At 40.8% G+C, this 25,539-nt stretch overlaps 1 protein-coding gene across 1 annotated transcript in view; it reads right to left on the minus strand.

Moving 5' to 3' along the window:
* The window catches only part of fras1 (Fraser extracellular matrix complex subunit 1), a gene marked incomplete at its 5' end in the record, with an annotated part of 266,195 nt that overhangs the window by 7,367 nt on the left and 233,289 nt on the right, over positions 1–25,539 (minus strand). The window contains 18 exons of the mRNA XM_084729014.1: positions 28–260; positions 1,327–1,602; positions 2,480–2,667; positions 2,765–2,965; positions 3,503–3,659; positions 3,740–3,945; positions 4,091–4,238; positions 4,722–4,882; positions 5,904–6,248; positions 7,434–7,680; positions 8,297–8,465; positions 8,580–8,739; positions 11,591–11,741; positions 12,795–12,908; positions 15,311–15,538; positions 16,070–16,210; positions 18,594–18,718; positions 23,504–23,683. Coding sequence (XP_084585140.1) covers positions 28–260; positions 1,327–1,602; positions 2,480–2,667; positions 2,765–2,965; positions 3,503–3,659; positions 3,740–3,945; positions 4,091–4,238; positions 4,722–4,882; positions 5,904–6,248; positions 7,434–7,680; positions 8,297–8,465; positions 8,580–8,739; positions 11,591–11,741; positions 12,795–12,908; positions 15,311–15,538; positions 16,070–16,210; positions 18,594–18,718; positions 23,504–23,683 — 3,430 coding nt within the window. The remainder of the gene's footprint in view (positions 1–27; positions 261–1,326; positions 1,603–2,479; positions 2,668–2,764; positions 2,966–3,502; positions 3,660–3,739; positions 3,946–4,090; positions 4,239–4,721; positions 4,883–5,903; positions 6,249–7,433; positions 7,681–8,296; positions 8,466–8,579; positions 8,740–11,590; positions 11,742–12,794; positions 12,909–15,310; positions 15,539–16,069; positions 16,211–18,593; positions 18,719–23,503; positions 23,684–25,539) is intronic.

Here is a 25,539-nt window from a genome sequence, read left to right on the forward strand (position 1 = left end):
AAAAAACATTCTCCCGTCCTTGCTCACCGGTTGGGGTGCGTCTTGTGCTTGACGTCCAGGTATTTGAGTGTGGCGATGAAGGACTGAGCCTGGAAGCCTCTGGCGGTTCCCGTGGTAACAGGCGTGTGGCAGATGGAGCCCTCTGTGCCGATGGTGACAATGTTGCTCCTCAGCGGTGTTCCAAGGTGACCCGCCTTGTCCCTAGCCTGAGCAACGCACCGGACGTGGAAGCGACGGCTGAAATAAATACTGTCCAGGACCTGAGAGAGAGAGAGAGAGCAGAGGAGAGGATGTTTAATGTGTTTTTTACTGGGTGACTTTTTAATTTATACCCCCAACTCTGTGATTCTGATGCTAAGCTAAAGAATCACATTTCTGTTTCTTATGACACTTGACTCTTAATATCAGGCTGAAAAGTTGAGTTTCACTTGTTTTGAGCACAGCAGGCATCACTACTGGTTGTGTGTGTGTGTGCTGTGAGAGGTGTGCTCTGTTGCACCTGTAACCACACCCAACAGTGATGTCATGATGTACTGACACACCTTGGGAGTGCATGTCTACATCACTGCAGCAAATCAAACCACATGAGGTCTGCAAGATTTACAAGAGCTGTCAAGTTGCTCCTTCCTATTTAAATTTATATCAGACTTTGCCAAGTTTCAACTTCATCTCCAGGTTTTTTTGTTTAGCCTTTTTGACAGGCTCACTAAGTTGTAACATCACTCTACACTAAACCAATTATTTATTGGTCCCCGCAGATAAGCTCTACTTCTGAGAAACATTTGCACATTTAAAATATCAATCTAGTGTCAGGTTGGATCAATGCAGCAGTCAGAATCTGTATATCAGTGTCCTTGAGCACCAAGCTGTTTACGTCTCCTAACTGTAGGTTTAAAATATTACACTCTTTATTGACATATCACTTTAATAGCTCTTTCCTTCTCCCACGCTCCTTCTTTGAAGTAAAAAAACCTGGAAGACGATGGGCTTGAGGTGTTGGAGCATCAACATTTTTTAGTGGAAATCACACCAATCACAAATCAAACTATCAAATTATTTCTGTGCAAAACTTTACTGATAAAGTATTTAGCACAATTATGAACAAATACTGAACAGAAATGACTGTTGAGAAAACATGAAAAATGCTGCCTTTATCGTGTTGTTACACCTGATAATTTTGTGTGTTTTCGTAAGGTTCAATGTACAAAATCTATGAAACAAATAGTTGGACTGGAAGTTTATGTAAATGCATCACAGTTTTCAGGTGATGTTTTGGCACTGATCACCTCGGCTCCATCTGTTCCCTTGGTAGAAATCTCAACTCACCATGTGGTTGACGCTGGTGTATGGGGTGGTGTCTGTGACTGTCTCGAAGGGGGACCGGGCACCACTGGTGTCGGTGGGCGCTGCCACCTCCCAGGAGAAGTGAACTTGAGTCTGGTTGATGCCAGCCTCCTCGCAGCGCTCCTTCATCACCGAGTACTTGGGGTAGTGAGGGTCACAGGGGGTGACGCACACCAGAGGGTAACCCGGAGAGGGCGTCTTCTTACTGCCCTCCTTGGTCACCTCCTGGACGTGATCGTAGTCAGCGAGAGAGACCACCTGAGGAGGACGGAGGACAGGTAATGAATTTTTTTTTTTCTTGGAATTCAACCTTTTCTTCTTTATTTTAATGTTCTCCTTTCAACACTGTCCAAACACAACACAGCATGAGATGAGAATCCTGCTGTGGCACTAAAAGGCAGCTGGAGTCAAATCACCTACATTATAATATTTCAATGGCAGATGAACACAGCTGAATCAATGTACTTATTGTGGATGAATACATGAGAAATGTAAAATAATGTAAACTAATGCCTGAGGGTAAACACTGCCTATGTTTCTAGCTGCTGTTTTGAAGTTACTGAATATGTATAAGAGCAGAGGAGTGTGTTTGCCAGGAGTGGTGATGGTTCTAGTTTCTAGCTCCAGGCTCTTTAAGTGCTAATAAGCTCTCAGCACTGCTGGAAACAGACAACAGCTTACGTTCTCTGTTGAAAACAAACAAAAAAAACCTTAAGAAAACACAAAGAAGTCCTTTGACTGCTGCTCAAAACACACCTGTACTTTTGTTCAACTGATAGTTATCATAGGTTTTTTTGTTTCGTTAGTTTTAAGAGTTTGCTGGTTCAGTTTAGTTTTCATTGTTCAAAAATGTTTTATATTAGTTTTTATTAGTATCAGTTGGTATGGTCAGTTAGTCAGTTAGTAGTTTTTTATTATAATATGAGGAGTACTTGTCAGGGGCAAAAGAACTTCATAATAAGTGCTGAATACAAACACAACACTTTGTAAAGGCAACTGATTCACAGTCATGTATACATGTCGGTTAGTTTGTGTTTTTTTCTGCGTTATCAAAAAAGATTGCCTACATTAATCAGTTATTTAATAGCTGTCATTATTTCATTTAAAACCAAGTGAAAACGTAAGATGCTCTTACGATAGGTGTAGCAGGGAGGATGAGGCTGCCTGAGGCCTCCTGGTCCAAAATGGTCACTGTTGCCATAGTGATTTCCCCGAGCACCGCCTCCACAGGGTCGTCAGGGCCAAGAACCAATGAGAAAGACTCGTGCCACTCCCTGTCTTCATTAGACAGAATCTCCACTTTGAACAAGATGTGGTCCATCCCTGCAGAGTGAAGCAAAGGGAGCCATATTTAAGTTTTTTCTCTCCTGTCAACAGTAAGTTTGAGTCTGAGATTTAGACAAAAAATAAAAGCACTGACCAGGGGTGAATTTAAGCACTCGGCTCTTGGGATTGTAGTCGACTCCAGACTGGGCCGATCCGTCCCGTGTGCTGCAGCGGATCTTGGAGGTCCGGTCCAGATCCCCCCGACGGATCACCTTGATGTTGAGCACCTCGATGCCGTCCGGACCAGGAGGCTCTCTGACCTGGTAGGACGCCTGTTCAAACTCAATGGTGGGAGCTGAAGGGACAGGAGATGAAGAAAAGGTCACAGTCCTGCCCTCTGGTGGTGACACTGACTGTGTATAATGATTTTCAGATTGGGAGATATTCTCAGCTGCCTAAATGTCAGAGGTGGTTTTATGAGTTTTCAAATGAACGCGGTCAGGGAGGAAGCTGCATCTCTACTTATAGCGAACAACGTGATATCTAACATCTAACAAAACATAATATTTCATGCACAAGTCAATGTTGAGTCTATTTTGCTTCTGTAACATGTCTTCTTTCAGACAAGTGGAAAGAAAACTTCCAAAGTACACTTAATTTTTACTACATTTTCTTCATTTGTGTCTGTAGATTTCTTGTAAATTCACCAAAAGTCAGCATTAGATAATGCCTCATCTGCATATTTAAACATAAACAGGAATAAAGTGTGAAAATGTCTAGTTGAGGTTCCTGGAAATAATCTAAGGTGCCACATTAGTTCAGCAGCCAGTGTGAATCCATCTGTACATCAGTAAGATACCTGCTGTATGTGATTTATGAGGTGCTTGCTTACCATCTTCATCATTGGTGATGGTGATGGTGACAATGTCGCTGGCGCCCACCATGGCACCGCTCCAGTGGTCACCCAGTGGTGTCCCAAGATGCACCTGGAACTCCTCTTCGGGCTCAAACACAGAGTCATCGTTGACGTGAACTGTACAGTTTTTGACCTGAGAAGGCAGGACAGTGTCAAAAAAAGATGCAAACGGACTCGATCTCCTTCTGGTAATCATCTTGGACTGAACTCTACCTTCTCTCCTTTAAGGAAAGTGATGCGTGACTCATCAGCGTTCCTCCTCTCCTCGAAGTCATCCATCACCATGGCTGACATGGTCCTGGTGAAACAGCGCACTGACGACTTGAAGGACAGGTCGCCTGTGCGGATGATGGGGATGTGGAGGACGCTGTCTTTCTCCTTCACTGTGTAGGCGCTCTTCTCAAACTGCATGCTGGGAACTGAGAGAGGGAAGAGAGAACTGATTATAAATTCTTAACACTTACAAATGTAAATATCGATAATTCACGAGAAGCTGAAAATGAAGAATAACGAAACGCGTATTTGATTTTAAAGGAATCGTTTTAAGGCCTTGTGTGTACGTACTGTCCTGGAAAGTGTCTGTGATGACGACGTTAGCTTCATAGGGCTCTTGAAGAACAGCACCCTGAGGAGAGCTGAGGAACACCACAAAAGACTCAGATCCTTCGATGGACGGGTTCTGGATGTCGTCCATGATGGTCAAACTGCAGCTCTGTAAAAAAGGAGGCCACAGCGTCAGCGTTTCTAAGTTTGTCCCAAGGCAGGTCTGTGACTCTGGGAGCTCCAAGCTAAAAGCTAAAAACCTCCACAGTATGCTTTTTATACTGCTTCTGATGGATTCGTTTGAGATTTCTTTGGACATTTAGCCATGTAAAGATGTTACCCTTAAAGAATTAATCAAGAGGCTTCTTTATTTCCAACTTAACACTTTTAGATGTAAGTGTAAAGATGCCTTGAACACTACATGTGTTTTTTCTGTAGGTCAAGTCAGGTCAGCTTTATTTATATAGCACATTCCATACGACAGACGAAAACTCACTGTGCTTCAAAATAAAAAGCAAAAAAGTAGCCTCATACATGACAAAAACATATAAGAACAATATTAATACTGATTCTAAAATGAAAGATTCCTGTTAACCACACACATTATACACACTTAACTAAAAGCTTGTAGGTGAGGAGTTTCTGTTCATACCTCCTCAGTTTTCCCAGGTTTGAACTCCACCTTCTTGGAGCTGGGGATGTAGTCGACCCCGGGGCTGGCTGAGGGGGGGTCTGAGGGTCGGGTGGCACACCACACAGAGGTCACAGAGGACAGGTCGCTGCCATGGCGCAGCACTGGTATTTCAATTGTGCCTGGAGTGTGGAGAAAAGAATGAAATGCAGGTTTAGAAAATATGGGAAGATGTGACAAGGGCAATTTGTTAGGGGTGTTAAATGAATGACAACCAGGGCAGATATTGAGTGACCTTCAATTGCCCTGGTTTACAAAGTCTGCTTTGGTCTGCAATTTCAAAGTAATTTAAGTCATGAACTAATAGCAGCATAATGAATTGACAGAGCAAACTAATTTTGCAGCTAATTTGGCTGAGACTAATTATGCTGACTGTTCAGAGCTGCACGGTTGATGCCTTTATCCAAGATTAAAGCAACAGTATGTAAGAACCTCAAAATGAAAAGCAGAAGAGGTTTGGCAGAGAGATGAGGGTGGTACATGCATTTATTGCATGACTCTTAACATAAATCTTTGGACTTATTTGACATTAGCTTTCAAGTTAAAATGTTGCTACAAGTGATTTTACAGAATTACATGTGGCATAGTGCAATTTTCAACTCACTGATTTAAAAGCCTGTTGTGCTAATTGCTAAAAGAGGCAGTTATAAATCCTGTGTTTCCTGCTTCACAACATGTCCTCTGTTCCAAAATAAACAAAAGACAAAGATGTGAAATGAAGTGTGGAGACTAACTCATTACAATCTTGTTTTCACAAGTGAGATGTGTAAATGATCCGGGAGTATGCTTACATTCTGTTTCATGTGTAGTAATTTTGCAAAGTCATTTAGGAAAGAGTAGGGGGTCCGCAGACACTGCACTGCTGGCAAGAAATTAATACTGCACCCTCGGATGTAACCATTATAAAACTTCCCTTTCCAAAGGCAATTTGTAGCTCTCCTTGGCACCATCCTAATTTCCCCATGGACATCATTAAATTTCCACATTTCTCTTAAAGAGTATAGCTACTCCGTGACATTTGAAGAGAGAGTGTAATTTAAATCTGTCTTTGTGATAAACTCAGACAAAAACTGCAAAAATAATTTTCTAAAAATGAAGAAAGAAAAGTCTGTGTACAGGTGGATGTAAGTGAAGGGCTCATACCGGCATCTTCACTGAAGGTAAAGGTGGCGTTCCCGAGAGAAACGGTGGACGCATCGTTGGGTCCGTCGATGACGACCTTGGCCAGCGTCACGTCCCCCATGCGGGCGTTGTCCGAGGCGTCCGACAGCACCAGCTCGAACTCCTCGGACAGCTCGTACTCGCTGTCGTCGATGAGCTTGACGTCGCAGGTGGACATGCCGACGCCGGGGCCGAAGATGACGCGGTTGTCGTTGCTCATGCCGCGGCTCTTGTAGTCGGAGCCGGACTCCAGAGCGTGGAGGCTGCTGCCCTGAGCCGTCTTGGCCACGGTGTAGCAGAGAGCCGACACAGTGCTGGAGGTGTCACCTGAGCGGCCATGAGGCAAGAGACGGCGTGTCACTGCTGGTCATATAATGGCTACCATCTTCTGCACATCATACATTCAAGGGAATTCCAGACCAGACCTGCTTATCCAGGTTTATACTGACATCTGAGGACATCTTCATGCAGCTTTGCTTTGTCTTGGGGGTTTTATTCACCCACTCCACACTCTATAGACTTTCTATCTACATTTCGACACAGGAATCTATGAATCAAATGATTTACCTGCATGTGTTTTTGGAAGTTTTGGCTCAGTGATGTGAATTTAACATTGACATAAGCTGAAATAATGTAAGTAAAAAAAAGAAAATCAAAGTTTGACAGGAATCAAATGGTTTTATCAGAACATATTTATTTGATTGACTTTGGCAGGGTGAATCTCATTTTTATGTATCTAAAAACCTAATTTTAGAGTAACTGAGCACTAAGGATAAATCAAGGAAACTTCAGACCAATCATTAAAAAAATGCTACTACTAATGAAATATTGATATCTGTAAACTTTAGACATCAGATCATTTATCATCAACAATGAAGCTAACAAAGATTATTACTGATTATTAAAACAGTGTCTAATAGATGAATCTAAATTTTGTTGATGGATAGTTGATTTAAATATCAAAGTGGGTGACATCTGTATATCCAGCCTGGACTCATGTGGCAGCGTAAAAGTTTGTCTGGTATCTTTTGTGCTCCATACTTAATCTTTAACATGAAACTTTAACTTGAAATTTTCCAGGTAAAAGCCAAAAAAAGTTAGGGTTAGGATTCATCCTAGACCCATAGAATTTGAGTTTTTGCTTTATACGTGATTAAACAAATAAAAAAAAAAACAATCCTTGATTTTTGATTGACTAATTTATTATGATTAATACTCAAAATGTGGTGTCTTTAATACCAGATAGAACTGTATTACCATTTTTCATCTGACATTAAAAACTGACCTGCTCCACATTCATGCTGGCTGGAACAGGTGTTGCTCAAAATTCATAGAAAGTCCTTTTAAATTCTATTCTAGATCGCAAAGATGCCAAATACATGAGAATGAAACACAAGAAAATCAGCGTGCAACAAGCAAATATGTCAAATACGTGAAAAGAAACATGAGGGAATGTCCCTTTCATTAAACCTTAAAGAGGTTAACAGATGTTAGAAATCCGTGTTGTTTTACCTTTTCTCTCGATGGGTACGTGGATGAAGCCAGTGCTCTCGTTGACGTGGTACGTCTTCTTATCAAACTGCAGAGTCGGTTCGTCCTCCGTGTCGTTGATGTTGACGATGGCGCGCGTGTTTCCTCCCAGCAGCGCGTACACAGGCATGCTCAGCTCCACGTTGAAGCTCTCAATTCCCTCGAACACCTTGTCGTCATTGATGACGATGGTGCACACCTTGGTGTCCTCACGCTCATCAAACTGTACCTGTGAGTTAACGGGACAATAGCAGAGTTGGTCACTATTTGTTTTCATGCACAGTAATGGCCAATGCATAAAGTCAAGAATGCAGATGACACATGACACAGAACAGGAAACACTTACTGTATATTCTTTGCAAGATCAATTGCACAAATAGGAAAAATATATAATCTAGTGGTGAAAAGTTCTGGTGTCTTACAACTTCAAAAAAACCTTCAAACACAAACTTAAAACACAAACTTTAAACTCGGTGCTTATTATTCTTGGAAAGTTTATTTTCAAGACCAATGACGTGACGGGGAAAATTAAGTAGGCATCAACTTTAAAGTCTTTGAAACTGTCTTTAAAAAAATCTTTGATCATTAAATAATTACTTTGCTGTCAGATATGTCAGTTGCTGCCAGTTATTATTAATGTCAAACATTAGATGAAAAGAAGCTGAATATAGAAAAACAAAGTTGCCCAGATGATGCCACGTGATTTGTCAACCAAAACGATGGATAATTGTTTTCTCAGACCCACAGAAAATCAAAGCCAGGGGCAAAGAAAGGCAGAATCTTTGACATTTTTCCTAACTTACTAAACAAGGAAAATAAAAGGACAAAAATTTGTCTTCAGTCACCTGTCCAGCATATTCCACATAGTCCTGCTGGCCTGGACGGGATCCAACGCTGCTGGTGGAGGTGGCGCTGCCCTGCTCGGTTCGGCAGAGGACGATGGCGTACTGGTTGAGGTTCCCCGTTCGCTTCACTGTCACAGCCACCGTGCTGGCCTTCTCACTCACATTGTAGCTGTTGAACCATCAGAGGCAGTGGGAGGTTACTTTACTTTTTTGTTTTAAAAAAACTAGAGCAACTAGAGTAAAATCTCCAACAGTGAACGAACGGCTCGCACATATTACAGACCTTTTGTGCTCAAAGCTGATGAGGGACCACTGGATGTGGAAGACGTTGTCGCTGACCACATTTGGTTTGCTGTCTTTGACCAGGAACTTGAAGTTGTCCATGGTCTCCTGAACATTCTCATGATGCAGCACGTAGCGGATCAGGCCGAGGTTGATATCAGCTAAAAAGGAACAAGGTTAAGATTTAAAACAACAGAAAACCTTTAGTCCACTGTTTCATTTCTTGTTTCTTCTCATCTTTTACACCCTCTTCAGGTCAAAAGAGGGGGTAGAGTCCTCAGTCCACTGCAGAAACATACGTTCTGATATCAAAATAATTTTCCAGTTTCATTAACGAAAAAATTGCGCCAAAACGTCATAAAACATTGCATGTTAGTTAGCATGAGGAGCCAAATTTATTCTTTTTTCTGTGCTCCAATTACAGTTGAGGGAACTTCTCAATGGAACTTTTAGCTTTCTCCTTTCTTGCTTCCTGTACTTAGATTTGCTATTTTGAAGATGGTTAAAAGGTGTTGCTGTGGGATCTGTAAAAGCAACACTGATAAACACGTCTTAAGTTAGCTAATACGAGCAAAACACTAGAAATTAGCTGGCAAACAATTAATGCAATTATTTAGCTAGTTTGCTAGTGTTTTGTTTTTCTCAACATAGTTGAGCCTAAAGCATATAGCATATCTAAGAACAGGAGGCATTTTTTTCCCCAGGATGGCGAAGGCATGTCCCGCCCTAGTCTGCCTCTGACTGGCTTACCCTGATATTTTACTCTAAGCTTACACAATCACACTCCTCATGTCTAAACATTGGCATAACCTGCTCGACCCAAATGACCCAAATTAATATGAGCAATGACTAGTAGCCAATCAGAGTGACAGTAGGTTGGGTTATGCCATCCTTGGAAAAAAAAATTTGTACAGGAAACAGGAGAGGAGAAGTTGGCCTCGGCTCCACAAAAAGGGGTGTGACTTAGGACCAGTCAGTTGTGCCATCAGACAGTTGGCACTGATCTTCAGCCAGCGTGTGACCTTACTGTGAGGAAGGAGACAACCAAAAACAGATCATCCCTACAGGGACTGAATCTTCGTAATCGCTTTATGAAGAATGTGTTTTCTGTGAAATGATTCCATAATTTGCAGCCTCTGGCCCTTTTCCATTACCTGAGAGAAATAAAAAAAAAACTTGCAAATGAAGATGAAAGTCATCACTGGCTCACAATTTCTGCTCATTTCTACCTTCCAGAGGAGGCTGGACAAAAAGACGGACTTAATAAATGAGGGCTGAAAGCCACAAAAACTGATGAGAGTCCCTTTACTAGAAAGATGATCAGATGACCTTAAGAAAGGTCAGAATGAACACTTGTAGTGATAAATGGGCCTAAATGGGACCAAAGAGGATTATAAAAATGTATATACTAACATCCAGAACAAGAATATCTCAAAATACAGTTTTAGACTGAGCACAAGCATTTGGCAGAATATGAGAGCAAATGTTGACAGTTGGGATAATGTTGACAGACAGTTTGTACTGGTAAATCCCTCTCAGGGTGAGGGTTTATTTTAGTTATTGGATATTTGTTATCAATAAGAAAATGATGTTTACATGCTACAAATTGAGAATACAACACATCAAAGTGACTGTTTTCAAGTTGCTCTCCAGCCTAGAGGATCAACATTTCACAAAAGCACACTGACATTGATCCCTGGCTGCTGCCTCGAGGTGAAGATAAGCAGGCTCATGATGAGAAGAATACTGACGATTCAAACTGCAAATTGGCTGGGAAAATGTGGGCTAGGGGAAACCGGAGGAAAAACACTCCCACGGCTGAGGAGGTGCCTTTGAACAAAACTTTCAGTGAAGAAAAGACAGAGACTGGACAGGCAGAAGTGTGGGGTCAAGTTTTTGTCCTGTCATTGACCCCTCGACCTTTTTCCTTCTCACTGTGAAGACATGTAAACTGTAGTAAGTCCCAAGTCAATGTAAAAGTGTTGATTGACTGTATATCTCTCCTCTGCCTTCAAAGTGGTATAAAGAATAGTGGTATAAAAAATCATAATACCATGAATTAACTAAAGAAACGGTATGAGCCGGAGTGAGCAGTGATACTGCATCAACTTGGATAAAAGGTCAGAAAATGATTAATGGGATAAGAAAGTTTTTTAAAAAATTAAACTTTACTTTTCTCTGATGAAATACTAGATATTTTTCCCTCTGCAGGTGTTGAAAAATCCGTCAAATTAAATTAAACTTAGAAGAGAAAAAAAGACCAGAATTTGTGATTAGACATAGCTTTAGTTTAAAGGCACAAATTCAGACGACATATTTTTCTTCTGGAGATATCAGTCATAGAGATGTCTGCTCTCTTTCAAATATAATGGAAGTAGATGGCACTGTGGTGTTCAAAGCACCAAAAAACACATTTGAAAAACTAAAAAGCCACGTGTCTTTCCAGAAATCATGACCCAGTCATGATAAAAACTTTTGTTGTCAACTGTAGAAAGAAAATAGTTCCTACATGAAACTGCTTGCAATAAGGCCTGTGGATTATCTTAAGTAATCAGGTCATGATTTCTTCAAAGTGTACTTTTTTTACGCTTTGAGCACCACAAGCCGATTGCCATCCAGAGAAGGCAGGCATCTCTGAAGCAGATATCTCCAAACCTCGGTAAATCACACCTCGGTAAATCACACCAAAACAATGCACTGCAGACCACAGGGAAAATATGTAGCTTGATTTTGGTGTGAACTGTCCCTTTAAAGAGTAATAAGCCACCCAGTTATTCTCTATAAACAACATTTATTTAATGTCATGACATTAACAGAAACCTTCAACATTTCCAAAACACTTGGGAACTCTCTCCACATTAGTAACAAATAATAACAATATCTGACAGATATGTTTTTCTATACTGCCTTTTTCATCAAAAGATGGAAAATAGAATGAAGTAACTATTTTTCTATGAACAATATTAATATGTCAATATTAGGGACAGAAATCGACAAGAGATGGAACTGTACCTTGTGTGAAGGTGGTGATGGGGTTGCCAGGTTTCAGCTTGCTCTCCAGGAAGCCGTGCTTCGGCTCTGTGGTGATTTCATAAACCAGCTGTCCGTCATCTGTGTCTGGATCCATGGTCAGCAGCTCCTTCTTGGAGATCAGGTTGGTGGCCTGATGGACATTAAACAGAAATGACTGATGTGTGTTTGCACTGCAGCCACGTTAAGACTAAACTTAAGAGTTAGCAAGGCCGTTTTCTCCACCAGGAGCAACTGTTCCTAACAATTATGTCTCTGTCTTCTATTGTCTCAACTGCTGCAGTAGAGAAAATAATGCAAAGAAAGTTTGAACTCTCTGTTTTGTCTTTCACCCTGTGTAGTGGCTCCATAAACTTAGTGCATATTATCATATTTTTTCTGTCTTTCCCAGAGGGGCTGGAACATGGATGAAGAGATCCAATGCATATTGCAATGTGTTAAAAAAGATAATAATTTCAAGCTGCAGCTGAACAAGTCCTGTTTCCACTGGAAAGTACAGAAGAATTCTTTGTTTGCTTGCTTTCCAGCTGTTTGAAGCAGATGCACGAGTTTAACATTGTATGCTAATTTCCCACAGTAATAAAATATCTGAGACTTAATTACCTGCTGTGCAAACGCAGCACAGACTCAGGATGAATGAGCAGTGTGACATTTTTACAGTGTCTACCACAGGAACCAGTGGTTGCATTGTGCTGAGGTGTTTAAACCAGCAGGGGGAGCTGTTAAATTACACATAGTGTGCAAACAGTGATAGGGCTTCTCTTTGCACTTCTGTCAGTCACACAGATACGTTTAGTACGTTGCTGTGACACAATCGGCCGGAGAAGAGACAGAACCATGTGTGCACAATCAAGTCATGGTTAAAAACTGTATTTACACAAGGAGAGTTTGCTGATCATGCAGACCGCTCTGCAACAACCCAGCAAACTTTTTTGTCTGGAAAGTGTCCAGTGAAACCACAGTCCTCTAATTGAGATCAATGAGCAGGAAGGAAGTCTTGTAATTTGCAATGCAATGCAACTTGACAATGGCAATTTGAAAGGGTAATGAATTAGAAAAAGATCTCCATCACTGGGGCCATTACTCCCTTTACAGCTATTAACCATCACCATGAAACAGCAAAGACTACAGAGTCTGTTTACAGACGTTCATGAAGAGGGTGATCCTGCAAGAGGAAGACCTGCACCTTATTCTCCATGTACTCCAGCCACTGCAGTCCCAGGTTGGTGACGATACGCGGCGTGCCATCGTCAACTGGCAGAATATCAATCTTGAACTTCTGCGGAGCAGCCGTCACTATCTGGAAAATCAAAAGAGATAAAAAAAAAATACATTTTTTAAGATGACTGACTGATTGATTTTATTTAAGGATATAGAATACATACAATGCAAAGGATAACATGTTAAGTCTAAAACACTTATTTTCAACATGGTCCCTGATGTCAGAAAACACAGGTCAAACAATCACATAAAACATTCACAGTATGACTAAAAAATAAGCAGACATCCTAAGAACAACATAAATGAACTTCAATACTTGTCCTACTTTACAGTTCATATGTCATAATAGCATTCTCAAAAGCAATAAAAGCACTAAAAGCATTTAAAAAGAAAACATAATAAAAAAAAAACACACAATGGAGAAACTAAGACACAAGACCTGCCTATCATAATTTAACTGGGGGTAATATCTTACTCCAGAGATGAGCCCGTGAGATGAACTTAATGGGCAGTGTGAACAACAACAACAATCATAGCAAAAAACATTTTTTCTTAATTGGTCCTGGTGGTCTCTGGTGCGTTAACAGTTTTGGTTTTATTGGGTCAGGCTTTGAGATATCTGTCTCTCAGATTGCTGCCTAAATCCCAGAATAATAGAGGTGAATAAAGCATCATTTGTGGCTCTCCAAAATTACACTTAAATCAATCAGCCACACCAACTTCACTTAAACTGACTTCCTACTGACAGAATAGATTTAGAATAGGGATGCCTGACAAAACAGGCACCATACAAGGCTTGGCTGCTTCTGCTGGCTGCCGGCTGCTTCAGTAACACCGATGTGATACGCGTGACAGCATGGACAGGGTTATATTAGAGCTACACTGGAAACATAAAATGATGGCATGATTGTTTATTAACCTTCCAGACTAGTTAGCAACTGAGCGTGAAGACACCATTTAACTCCACCAACACACACCTCCACACACGCATGCAATCGTTGGTCTCAGCTGCAATTACAAGAGTGTACAGGTGTTGTTCTAGTTTGCCTTCAGGGCTACGGAGCATGTGAGTAGATAAATGAGACTTGGATTATACTGCGCGAGCTGTGTGAGAGTTCTGAGACTGATGCTTAGATAAACAGGAGTGCCCTCAACTTCAACTTCACATTTATTCTACATTCACGTTGAGTCGACGCAGCGAGAGTTACTGCTGTACAGATCATGTTGCGAGTGAAGTGCTCCTTTTGGTTAGTTCACATGCATTGACATCAACTCACCTAAGAACTGGCTCAAGTTTTTGAGTCATCATCATTTTTCATGTGCGTTTAGAAGGCATTCATCTCGATCTCCCTAATTCATATTTTTATTGAATACTGGCTTGGAATGATTGATCTGGACATCCCAAGTTTAGAATGAACTGTTAAAACAGGAAAGGTCTCATGAACCAGATAGTAGCAAAAAAAAAAAAAAGCAATACAAGTTATTACTTTATTGATTTGTTGACCGGCTAAATCAGATGAACTACTCCAATATCAACTGTGTCCAAGGTGCAATAGGGAATACAGAAAAAGCAGGCTGTCATCGCACAGACGCTGTTCAGGCCAACTTTGACACATGCCATTTGAGGGATGCACTCATCCACAGGCTGTTATATGAGCTCATGAATTTAATAACACAACAGCTCTCGTGGGAACAAATTCACCTCAAACTTCAGCAGCATTAAGGCCACAGACCGTCTTCTGAGCAGCAGAACACGCGTGATCATTGAGCCAAATGTCCCCCGGCGATGGAAAGATATGTGTGATTGTGCATGTGTGTGATTAGGGATATCAATACCTGCCTACTGTCATTCAGTTTAATCATGTGGACTATTTGTAGTGACAGGTGGTGGAGGGCGGTGAGAGGGACGCCTAAATTGACAAGCGGAGGAGTCAATTCACCCTGAGGCTTGCTCATAACTACCACCATAAAGCTGACATTAACAACACACACACATGCACGCACACACATACAGATGTGCATACCTCTATACTTGTGAGGACCATCATTTTATGCACACTAGACCACTTATATCTGGTCTCACACAAAAAAAAAACTAACCAAAGATCAATTAAGGAAAATGCTTATAATTTGCAACCCTAATCTCCAGGTCTATAACTCAACTACTGCAGGTCCTCACAAAGATAGAAGTAAAGGGGCACACACACAAACTGCTGATTCACCCCTCCCATCATAAAAAGGTCAGAACATACACACACACACACCACACAGACACGTGCGCACACACAAACACACACAGACACGCACCCACCCGAGCCCTAACTCTGCTAATTCAATCATCCAGCTGTAATAAAACTGTCAGGAAGCCGCCTCACATACACACACCAACACACAATCTAACTGCAAATTTAGCCTTCCTGCTGTGGTAAAAATGTGAAGGCACGCGCACACACACACACACACACACACACACGTCGCTACCTCCTTGCCGCCCTCCTCCACCATGAAGAGCAGGTTGGTGCCGTCAGCCACGGTGAAGGTGAAGCGGTCCTTGAGCGAGTTGGAGCCATCGTGGTTGTAGCTGATGCGGTTCTGGTAGATGTCGTCCATGCTGAAGGTGCTGGTCTGACGGTAGTGCTGGCCGTTGCTCGTCCGCTCGATGGTGCCGTGACGAGGAGCCTGGACAACGGTGAAGACAATGGACTCCGCCTGGACAAAGTTGTGTTTCAGAAGAGGAATGGGTGAAAAAGTGAAATTCTGACTGAGTGGTGAGGATGTTGTGGTTAGGATTTATTTTCGTGCTCTATAAACATAGTTGATCAGTATTGCTTAGCAATTTCGGCAACCATGCTGTGGGAAAGACATCCTGTGAAGTCGTAAAATCTCTAAGTTGTTCAGAGAAAGAAGTTGAACGAAAATAGGAAATTGCAACAATCACAAAGTAACTGAGCACTGAAGATGGCAGATTGATGGGATTAAAGGTGTGAGAGTATCTGAGGCTGGATTTTTCCTCTAAGCAACAGGAAATAGTCTTTGTAATGTTGTTGCCAGAGACAGTAAAGCTGTAGAGAACAGCCGGCTTTCTAAACAACACAGGCCAGCTTACACAGCTTAGTTTGGCCAGCTTAGCCACTGATCACCAACTATTATATGGAGGTCCTGCTCTTTTCTAAACTGGCAGAAAAATAAATAATAAAAGTTGCTGAAGATTCGGAGGGATTTGTGTAGCTGGTCTCCTACCTCGGTGTCTGCATCAGTGGCTTTCAGCTCAAACTCAGTGATGGTCTTCCTCACTCCTTCCTGGACCCTCATGCCAGGAACCTGGAGCAGAGGCAGGGAGTCGTCCACCGGCTTGATGGTGATGTAGAACGTCTGCGCAACCTGGAGACAGTATACACAGGACAATATGGATCCATGCCGAGGCGTTAATACTTGGATTTGGGTTAATTTAATTTTCTCTAAATTCTGCTCATTTTATTTACCAGGAAAAGTAATTACTTGTGCATCAAAGACTTCTGTTTAGGATCACATTTGTCACAGACAAATTTGGTGATTTGGAAATTTTCACATAAACTGAAGGTTTTAGTGTTATTTTAAGGTTGACTCCTGCTTCTTAATGGTTTTGTATGAAACATTTAAGCACTTCTCTTTTCAGAAATGGAGCATAATATTGATAAGTATGTTTTCATTAGTGTATAATTATCTAAAAATAAGAATTGTTGTGTTTTTGTTACCTCAGAATGAACAGTTTTTATCTACATACACTGCAGGACCTCCTCCATTGAATCCTCCACATTGTATCGCCTCATTTTTACAGTAACCCAGAATGGACATTTCAAGGCCTCTGTAGTTTTTCCTACATGCGTGGCAGGAGAGTTGGCTGCATTGTGCCATTTCACTACTAGACGCCACTAGATCCTACAAACTGGTCCTTGGGTTCACAGTTTTTAAGTGAGAAATTTGTTAGCAAAAACAGATAAACCAAAATGAGTAAAACAACATCTGTTTGATTCTGACATTCCTTGTCGTGCAAAAGAAAATTTGCAAAATTTCAAACAATACATCCAGATGTACCATATATTTAGAGTGAATACTGTAATAAAAACAGAGTAACTTCTGGCACCCTGTAGTCACACTGCTAACGCCTCGTATTTTTTCACAAAGGCAGAGCTGTGGATTTCCTCCCCCATCACTTACTTACACAGGAATCGCTTTAGGACGGGATTTCTTCATGGCCAGTATGCAGGAGGAAGGATTACTGTGACGAATCACTGTTTCAATGTACATATCGGCATGTGTGCATTATTTTAAGACAGACTGAAATAAATGTGAACATATCCTTGAAGCCCACTGCATTATCTGTAGAAATGTATTGTCACAAAGCTTTTCACAGGACAGTGATATGTTATGCTATTTTCAGTGCACTGCTTTGGGAGTAATGATGATGGTAAATGGTGCTGATTAGACTGTAAATGTTTCATTCAAGTGAGAAAACTATATGCAGGAGTTTCTATAGTGTGCCCAGGTGGAAATTCACAAAAATGAACAACACATCTGTAAAGCTCAGATGAACTAACTCAAAAAGCACAAACTGGAGCTATAACAGAAAGTGTGCACTGGTACGCCCTTCAGCAATCCCATCTCATCACAAACTGAGTAACATATTCTGCTTTAGTATCACTTTAAAAAATAGAAAAAAAACCCTTAACTTTAATGCAAAATACTTGATATTAATATGCAGTGTCTCTCTAACAGAAAACTGAACAGGCCTCCCAGCTGCAGTGTGAAGCCTTAACAAAAGTAAAAAGCACCAAACCACTTCACAAACACTAACCACTACAGTGGCCACAAAAGCCTCCACACACAGCAGTCAGCGAGGCATGAAGGCCAAATGACCTTTTTCACATGTTTACTCAAGTCCTTGCGGTCCTCATTAGTCTGGATTAGCAAGGCAGATTTATGCATGAGGCGAACTAGGGGGTTGGGGGGGCTTCCTCACCACACTAAAAGCTTGGCGTTCATTAGGTTTGATATATAATTATTAATATATTTATATTTCATAAAATCCTTCATGGCTCATATTGAGAGGTAATTACTGTCCTATGGGTCAGAAAACTTTTCCTGACTCTGTTAATAAAAGACTGTGTGTAAAATATTTAAGGCTAAAAAGTTTCCTGTCAAAACAAAGAACCCAATGACAAAACAGCCTGACGGGCTTTTTATGTAACGGACGAACACTGCTGCTCTTTTATTCATTATCATGAGAACTGAGAGATACCGGCATGCTAATCTGGGTTTGGGCATTGTCAAAAGGCACTCAAGCATGAATACTTACATGCTCTGTCTGCCTATACGAACAGAGTTGTCTCGCCCTAAACTTTTGATTATGTGACGGGGAATGTCGATGCTGAGCTGACCATTCTCTGGACACTTAACCTCGCTCCTAGCTTTGACTTATGCAGCTCTTAATGACAGAAGAGCTACAGTTTGCTGTTTTTTTTCTGTTATAATCAAACAACTGTCCCACAGCTCTGAATATAAACCTCTTTAACAGAGTTTTAGTGAAATAATACATTTCAAAACTGCCACCAAAACACACAAGAATGAAGAAGAATTAGCACCTGAAGCTCCTTAACTTGTCAGAGTGCACCACCAGTTATCACGAACACATTCTTCCAGGTACCTCCCACTTTGCTGGACCAAACTAAACCAAACCACCCCTAATGGGTCTGCACAGGTCTTACTATTGTTCAGAGTTATTCACCTCATTTGTCCCATCCGACACGGTGAAGGAGAACTGGTCGGCGTGCTTCTCTTCCTCGCTGGTGTGCACGTACTGGACGCTGCGTGATGCCAGATCGGCCTGGGTGAACGTGCTGATTCTGGTCCCTGGAGAGAGAAGAGGAGCAGTTGTTAGTCATGTTTGGAACAATCAACGAAAGCTAATTTACTTGCTCTTTCTTTGAATATCCACACATTCACAGATACATCCTGACACACACATAAACCACACACAAACACACACATGCACGCAAAGAAACCTCATTAGAACATCCATTATTTCCCTCTTTTTCTTTGAACATATGCTGCCACGCTCACTTTATGTTACTTGTTATTTATGCATTTTCTTGTTTTTCTTTCCTGTGTTGAATTTCAGTGTCAATTGTCTTCTGCCTATTGCTTCTGCGCCTGTTGGTCATTGGATGTTTTTTGATTTTCAATCTTTTCTATTTTGGCATCAGGCATCATCAGTTTATAAGACCCCCCTGTCATTACTCTCAGAGCACATGCTGTGTTCCTCTCCTCTTTTCATTTTGGGCTTTCATCATTTTAATGAGCAAATAAACTAAACCAAAACCAAAACTGAACCTGCTAACGAGGCTCCCGCTCCTCTTCACTCTCTGACTCCCCCACAGATTAAAACTCAGCGGGTAATGTAATCAGGTTTGATTGCAACGATCAAACATTACTCTGCGTGAAATTGAGATGCATTTGTCTCGAAAAAGAACCTAAATGTATTTTGCATCATAAGAATTCTATGTCTGAGGATTTTAAGGACGAATACTCCAAACACTTGTATAAAGTTGTGACACTGAGTAAATTAAAAAGTTATGTATGATGAATTCAAAACAGAGACAGAAGTTCAGCCAAATTTCTATTTTCTCTGATTTCTGTCTCCGATATTTCATTTTTCAAATAAAAGATGTGTCACATAAACTGCTCCATTAATACTAGATGGGTGTAGACAGATTTTTATGCGTAGAGAGTCCTATAATTCAAAACTAATAACATTTACCATTACCTGATGATAGCTTTTAAATTAGGCTGTTACTGTCTGCCATTGTCTAAAGAGATATTCACTGATCGACAGTTGGACCTCTCCATGTTGCCTCTGACTTTGAGATGAAGGCAGCAGACAGAGATATGTGACAATTTATTTTCCTGAACAGATGGAACAAATTTTTCAAAATAAAATAAAAAAAAAATCCCAAGAGGGTCAAATATTATACAGGGAGTGTCATAAGTCATATATTTCAGCGAGGGCCTTAAGGAAATGGAAATTGAGGCTTTGCCGCATCAATCTTCTTCATGTCAACTTGTGACAGTGAAGTCTCCGGTCCTAGTTTGTGTCATCTTTTCCCCCGGCTGGAAGTTTATTTATCATCGTAATCAGAGCAGGCACATGGGGAGAGAGAGGCAATATTCTGAGTCAGCGATGAAAATACCTGCTTATTTGCGCCATCATATTAAATGGAAATGTGTTTTTCCATCCATTTGTCTTGACAGGAAATAGCATGAAATACAAGATTTAAACACAGGCTGTGTACAAATCTGATTGAATTCTACGAGTCACAAGACACAAGATAACAAGCCTTAAAGAGTTTACTCAAAACTTACTGGAAAAAAGATTTGTGTTTGGGGACTGTGGAGTTGTTCAACTGTATATTTATTATTATTATTGTTAGAAATAACTGCTGTTATTGCCAGAGCGTTTTGGGCAAGGTTTCCAAAGCACATAAGTGTGAAAAAGTGTGAAAAATACTGCTTGGTAGGTGGAGGACGGTTTGGTTTCTTTGGCTGATTCCTATCTTTTTCCTCGTAAAGATATCTGCCCTGTTTTTGAGAGAAGACTTGTCTTGCCTTAATCTGACAGAACATGGTCATTGGTAGCTGCACTCACCACTTTGTTGGGCATCATTGCTTTCTTCAGAACAAAATAATGTCTCAGCAGCCACAGAATAGCCTCGACACTGTTGATGTGTTACCAGCTTGAACTGTTATTATGCGTTGTTTTTGACAGAGAGATTGATAACTGACTGGGATGATTCCAAAGACTGAATTTAAGGAGGCGCTGCTTAAGTTGCTGTCCCAGCGCCACACTACACGCTAATTCCAAGCATGTTTTGAGTATGCAGTGTGTTCACATGTATACTTGTTTACTCAATGAAAAAACATGTTTTCTGAGAGTGCTGAGGTGTAACTACTGGCCCACAACTGACTGCACAAAGGACAGCTGCAAAAACTCTCACACAACAAAGCTGGGAAGAAACCAAAGATATTCAAATGCCTGTGACTCTAATGAAGCCTCTTGGATCAGTAGATTGGTCTGGTTGCCTCTGACTTATTATTTATACTTCCCCTTGAAAATGGAAAGCAAAGTTAGATCACATTGATTGGTGGACAACAGTCTCTCAGGAGTGTCATGGCAGGAAAACGGCACCACTGAACAGCTGCACGACCACTGAAGTCTTGACAGAAATTCATAAAAAGCTGCACTTCAGGCGCTAAACACCAAGAGCTGCATCTGTTTCTTGGCAGAAACATCAGTGTTCTGGACTCCTTTGTACTTCTGTGAAAGTCAGAGCTACGCACCCTATTCAAACTTGTCTCCAAAAGAAGTTGCCTTGAACATGAAAAGAATTTGAGGTGAGGCAGTGGGTTTCAGTCTCCATTGATTTGCGCCACAGGTACCTTTTAACAAACGCTTGAGAGGGGTGTCACAACCTCAGCCACTTAATAAGCCTTTTTTTAAGACTTTGGCTTTGAAAGTGGGCATGTGCTGTTACCTTGACATTCCTAGTTGGCTGACAAGCTATCCCAGAGGAGCAGAGAGCTAGCTGTGCATGTTAGCATGGAATGACAGATTGGCTGAATGGCTAGCGGTAATTATCCGGGGCTGCTCTGTGGCTCTGAGGTGAACTGATGCTCGAAGATCGGAGAGCAGTGTTAACATCCAGCTAATTAGCATGCTGCGAGAGCGTTCGGCGATGTGGGGAATCCATTCAGCTGGGGCAGAATTGTTCAATAGCACGGAAGCGAATAATCACCTCTTTGTGGTCGGAAGATGCATCAATGTCTGTCTTTTTTCCATTTTGTTTTTGCGTTGCTGACACAGTGTAAGAGAAGATGCTTTAATTCCTAATAGAAATAAAAACAGTGATTTTTCGAGGAGGTGGTGCTGCTTTTATGAGGTTGTTACATTTTAAGAGTTTGTGAATACACAAAACATGCACTAGAAATTTAGTCAAGGCTGCAATCTTTCAAAATCTGTGCGTGTGTGTGTGCACCAAAAAAAGCAGGAAAGAACGAGTGTATGAGTGTGTCTATTTCATAGTGGGAAACTGGAATACATCAGAGACGAACGAGAGACAGACAAGGACAAGGTCATCAATACACTTGCCTCTTTGTGTGCTCGAGTGTGTGTAGAGTTAATTATCAAGGACAGAATGAACCTTTGTGTATAGAAATGACTGGTATATGAGTCTGCAGCACATCAATTAGATTCATTAATGTGTGAGTGAGTATTTTTCTGCTTCCACCCCCCTCAAAAGAAACACGACTATGTCTATGCCCACTATTTACATTGTCTGCATTTATTTTTAAAAGCCTTCAAAATAACATTCATGCTTGTATTCTATAAGCTCGTCTACTTTTAGAAGTAAAGATCAGCCAACATATTTTTTTCACTATTCTGATAATATCCCATATCTGATATCCAGAGCTGAAACTGTTCATAAATAATACACATTGTACTGTTACCATGGGATGTTAGATTGTGCAGTTATCGATGAGCATTAGTTCAAATATTCACTGCCAAGATGAGTCTCAGTTAAAGGACCAGTGCGTAGAATTTAGTGGATTTATTTTGTTTTTATCTTGTTTTTTGTATTATTGTATCACAAAATTTGTATTCTTCAATTGTAGATTTAGTGGAACTGTAATTTAATTACGTATTATATACAAAGAAACAAAAAAAAAAAAAAAATCACACCTCAAAGCATATTCAGTAGCTGTTCTGGAGATTCTGTATCATATCACATTATCTTGATTAGTGAATGGTGTTTGTTCAAATTTCCATATTTCCCTGAGCACTTCAGGGACTTCTCATCAATGTTGGCTTAAACATTGTGAGGTGAAAATGTAGAGGTGATCCTGATGAAGATCATGTGATATACAATGATTAAACGCCCCAGAGCAGCGGTTAAAAAGGATCTTGAGGTGCAATTTGTTTGTCAATCATTTCCAACGTAAAAACATGCACTTTTAACCTCAGCCAGTTCTTGTTTTATACTGTAAAGCAATCCAGTTGAGTATCCTTCATATTCCTTAAGTTTTGAGTAAATACAATAGTCTGGTGATATTTTACTGAATATTAAATTTTAACAAAATAAACTACTAGCTTCTGAAGGCTAGAGGCAGACATTCCTGTATGTCATAGTGTCTCATGCCACCAATGGGGGCGCCAAAGGAAAATTTTAAATTTTATACATACTGGCTTTTACGGTGCATGCATTAAATATGTGCTGCAGTGAAACAAATGTCATCACTTCTCTGAGATATTTTCACACAGACATAAGTTAGAAACCTTTTTACATTATTAAATTCCAGTCTGAGTTACTAAAACTCAAGAATATTTTTGACAAAGTAAGTCACGTGATTGAAACTTCTTTGCCACATGCAGTATAGAAGCTGAAAGAGCCTGACAACCTATTCTGCAGATGTTTTTGGTACGACTATCACCTAAAGTGATGTTATCCAGATGTATTTTGGATGTTGAGTTGCTGTGTGGCACCTTCAACATGTTAATTTGTTGTTAACAATGAGACAATAATAAATGCTCCATCACTGAGATCAAAGATCCAGTAAATAAGTATATATGCAGTGAATACAGACCTGGGCTGGCGGCATGCTCCAGGTGACCCAGGCTCGTCTGTTTGGTGATGCGGTAGATGAGCTCGCCTGGTTCGCTGTCCTGGTCGCTGGCCGACAGCTGCAGTGTGGTCAGTTTCTTCATTGTGTTTTCATCCAGAACCAGACCTTTGTTCACCACCACGGACGGAGGAAGACGGTCCTCTGGAGGAAAGAAGAAGAGGGGGGTTAGTCACAGAAGAAGAAATCAAAGAAAAAGAGAGCCCTCATAGCAAAAAAAAAAAAAAAGATTTATTAGTAAAACCATGGTCGCATGGAAGCATATGGCAACAATTCATCCAAAATGAGATAAAAATATTAAGAGTCAATTTCTCATCCGGGTACAAACTGAAAAAGACGGAAGCAGCGGAGGATAAAGAAGCTGAGACTGATTTGGAGAGGGAGAGGAGGGAAGATAAGAGGAGTAGAAAGATGTATTAGGAACTGGAGAAATGACACAACTACACACACAAACTCGGTAAAGATTAAGTTGGGTGATGGCAAAGAAGGGAGTGCGGCATATCGGGAGTTGTGAAAGAGTGATATAGGTTTGAGAAATTTGGACAAACGGATTAGGAAAGATTGAGAGGAGGGCAGGGAAGTAATCAGAGGGCAGTGTGGTAGGAAGAGATATGAACAGAGAGCTTCGCTGCAGACACATCTGAGGGAGCAGAAGAGAGAAAAACAGAGAGGGAATAATACAGAACGGGATAAAAAGTGAGCCGAGAAAGATATGAGAGAATCAGGACTCTGTTCAGCCGTGAGGGGACAGACAATCCTTCAGTCTCCAGCAGCTCGTAATGAAGTCTGAATTTTAACTGCTGAACCACTGCAACAGTTTGGCTCAGTCCCCAGAAGGAAGTGAGTGGAAAAAAATAAAGTTTTGGTGTGTTTTTAGCCGTCATGGGTGACAAGAAACTATAAAACTGACTGAGAGACACTTCAGTTTTATGATACAGTGGACTACATTTGCAGGAACCTCTTCTTCCACTAAACAGCCCTGACATTTTCTCAAAATATGTACGTATTTAGAACAGAAAGCATTTATTCATCTATACTAATTTTCAATTATCTTTGAGATTAAGCTATCGTTTTACATTGTAAATTAGAAATCTTCATGGGTATTAAATTTTGGAGACAATTCAGAAGATATCCGAATTGGACCAGAGGATATTTGCACCTAATCCAAAATGTGACGGCATCATGCAGCACGATAATCCACCGAGAATCAAGGTCACAGTTCAGACCCAGTTCACTCTCTCCATCACACTTTTTGATCCTGTGATGATGATGACAATGTGCCACAAGATCACAGCACACAGAAAGTCTGCTTGCTTTGACAAATTATATTTAAAATTATAGACCCCCAGTCCTGAAACCAACGGCAAAGTAAGGGTGCCCTAAAGAACCTCATTAGAGGGAATATAAGTTACATCCAGCCTGACTGGGTATCAGGTCTGGGCTTGGTTATCAGCAACTAAAAGATCAGTTACCTAACCAACTGTATTGATACTATTTACAGTATCAAAATCAAAATTGCACAAACCAAAACAGTGAAAAAGCTAAAATTATTGACATTTGAAGGAATGTAGGTAAACCCTGAATATAAGTGAGCTCTAACCCAGGGGCGGGCAATTATTAAATATAATTATTTTTATAATATGCGATCCTAATAACCTAAACACTGTTTAACCACCTTTTATCTAAATTAAATTAACTTTTACAGGGAAAACGGTGGCTTGGTACATGAAGTGCTTTTTATATAGCCCTTTTCTAGTCTATTGACCACTTTAAGTGCTTTACAACTTAAAAGAACATTCACCCATTCACACACACATTCAGTAATTTGGGATTCAGCATCCTGGCCGGCTCCTCCAGTACCACAGGTTGGCTCTGCACTATTTATATTCAGGATGTGTCCACCGTGCAGCGGCACATCAGTAAGCATGCAGGACAAAGGGATAAATCTGTAGTAATTGCCTTCTTCTCTCCACCAAATGAAGGAACACTTCAGCCTTTAT

This window comes from Lutjanus erythropterus, chromosome 10 (genome assembly GCF_056507025.1).
Source record: "Lutjanus erythropterus isolate fLutEry1 chromosome 10, fLutEry1.hap2, whole genome shotgun sequence".
Classification (NCBI taxonomy): Eukaryota; Metazoa; Chordata; class Actinopteri; order Lutjaniformes; family Lutjanidae; genus Lutjanus; species Lutjanus erythropterus.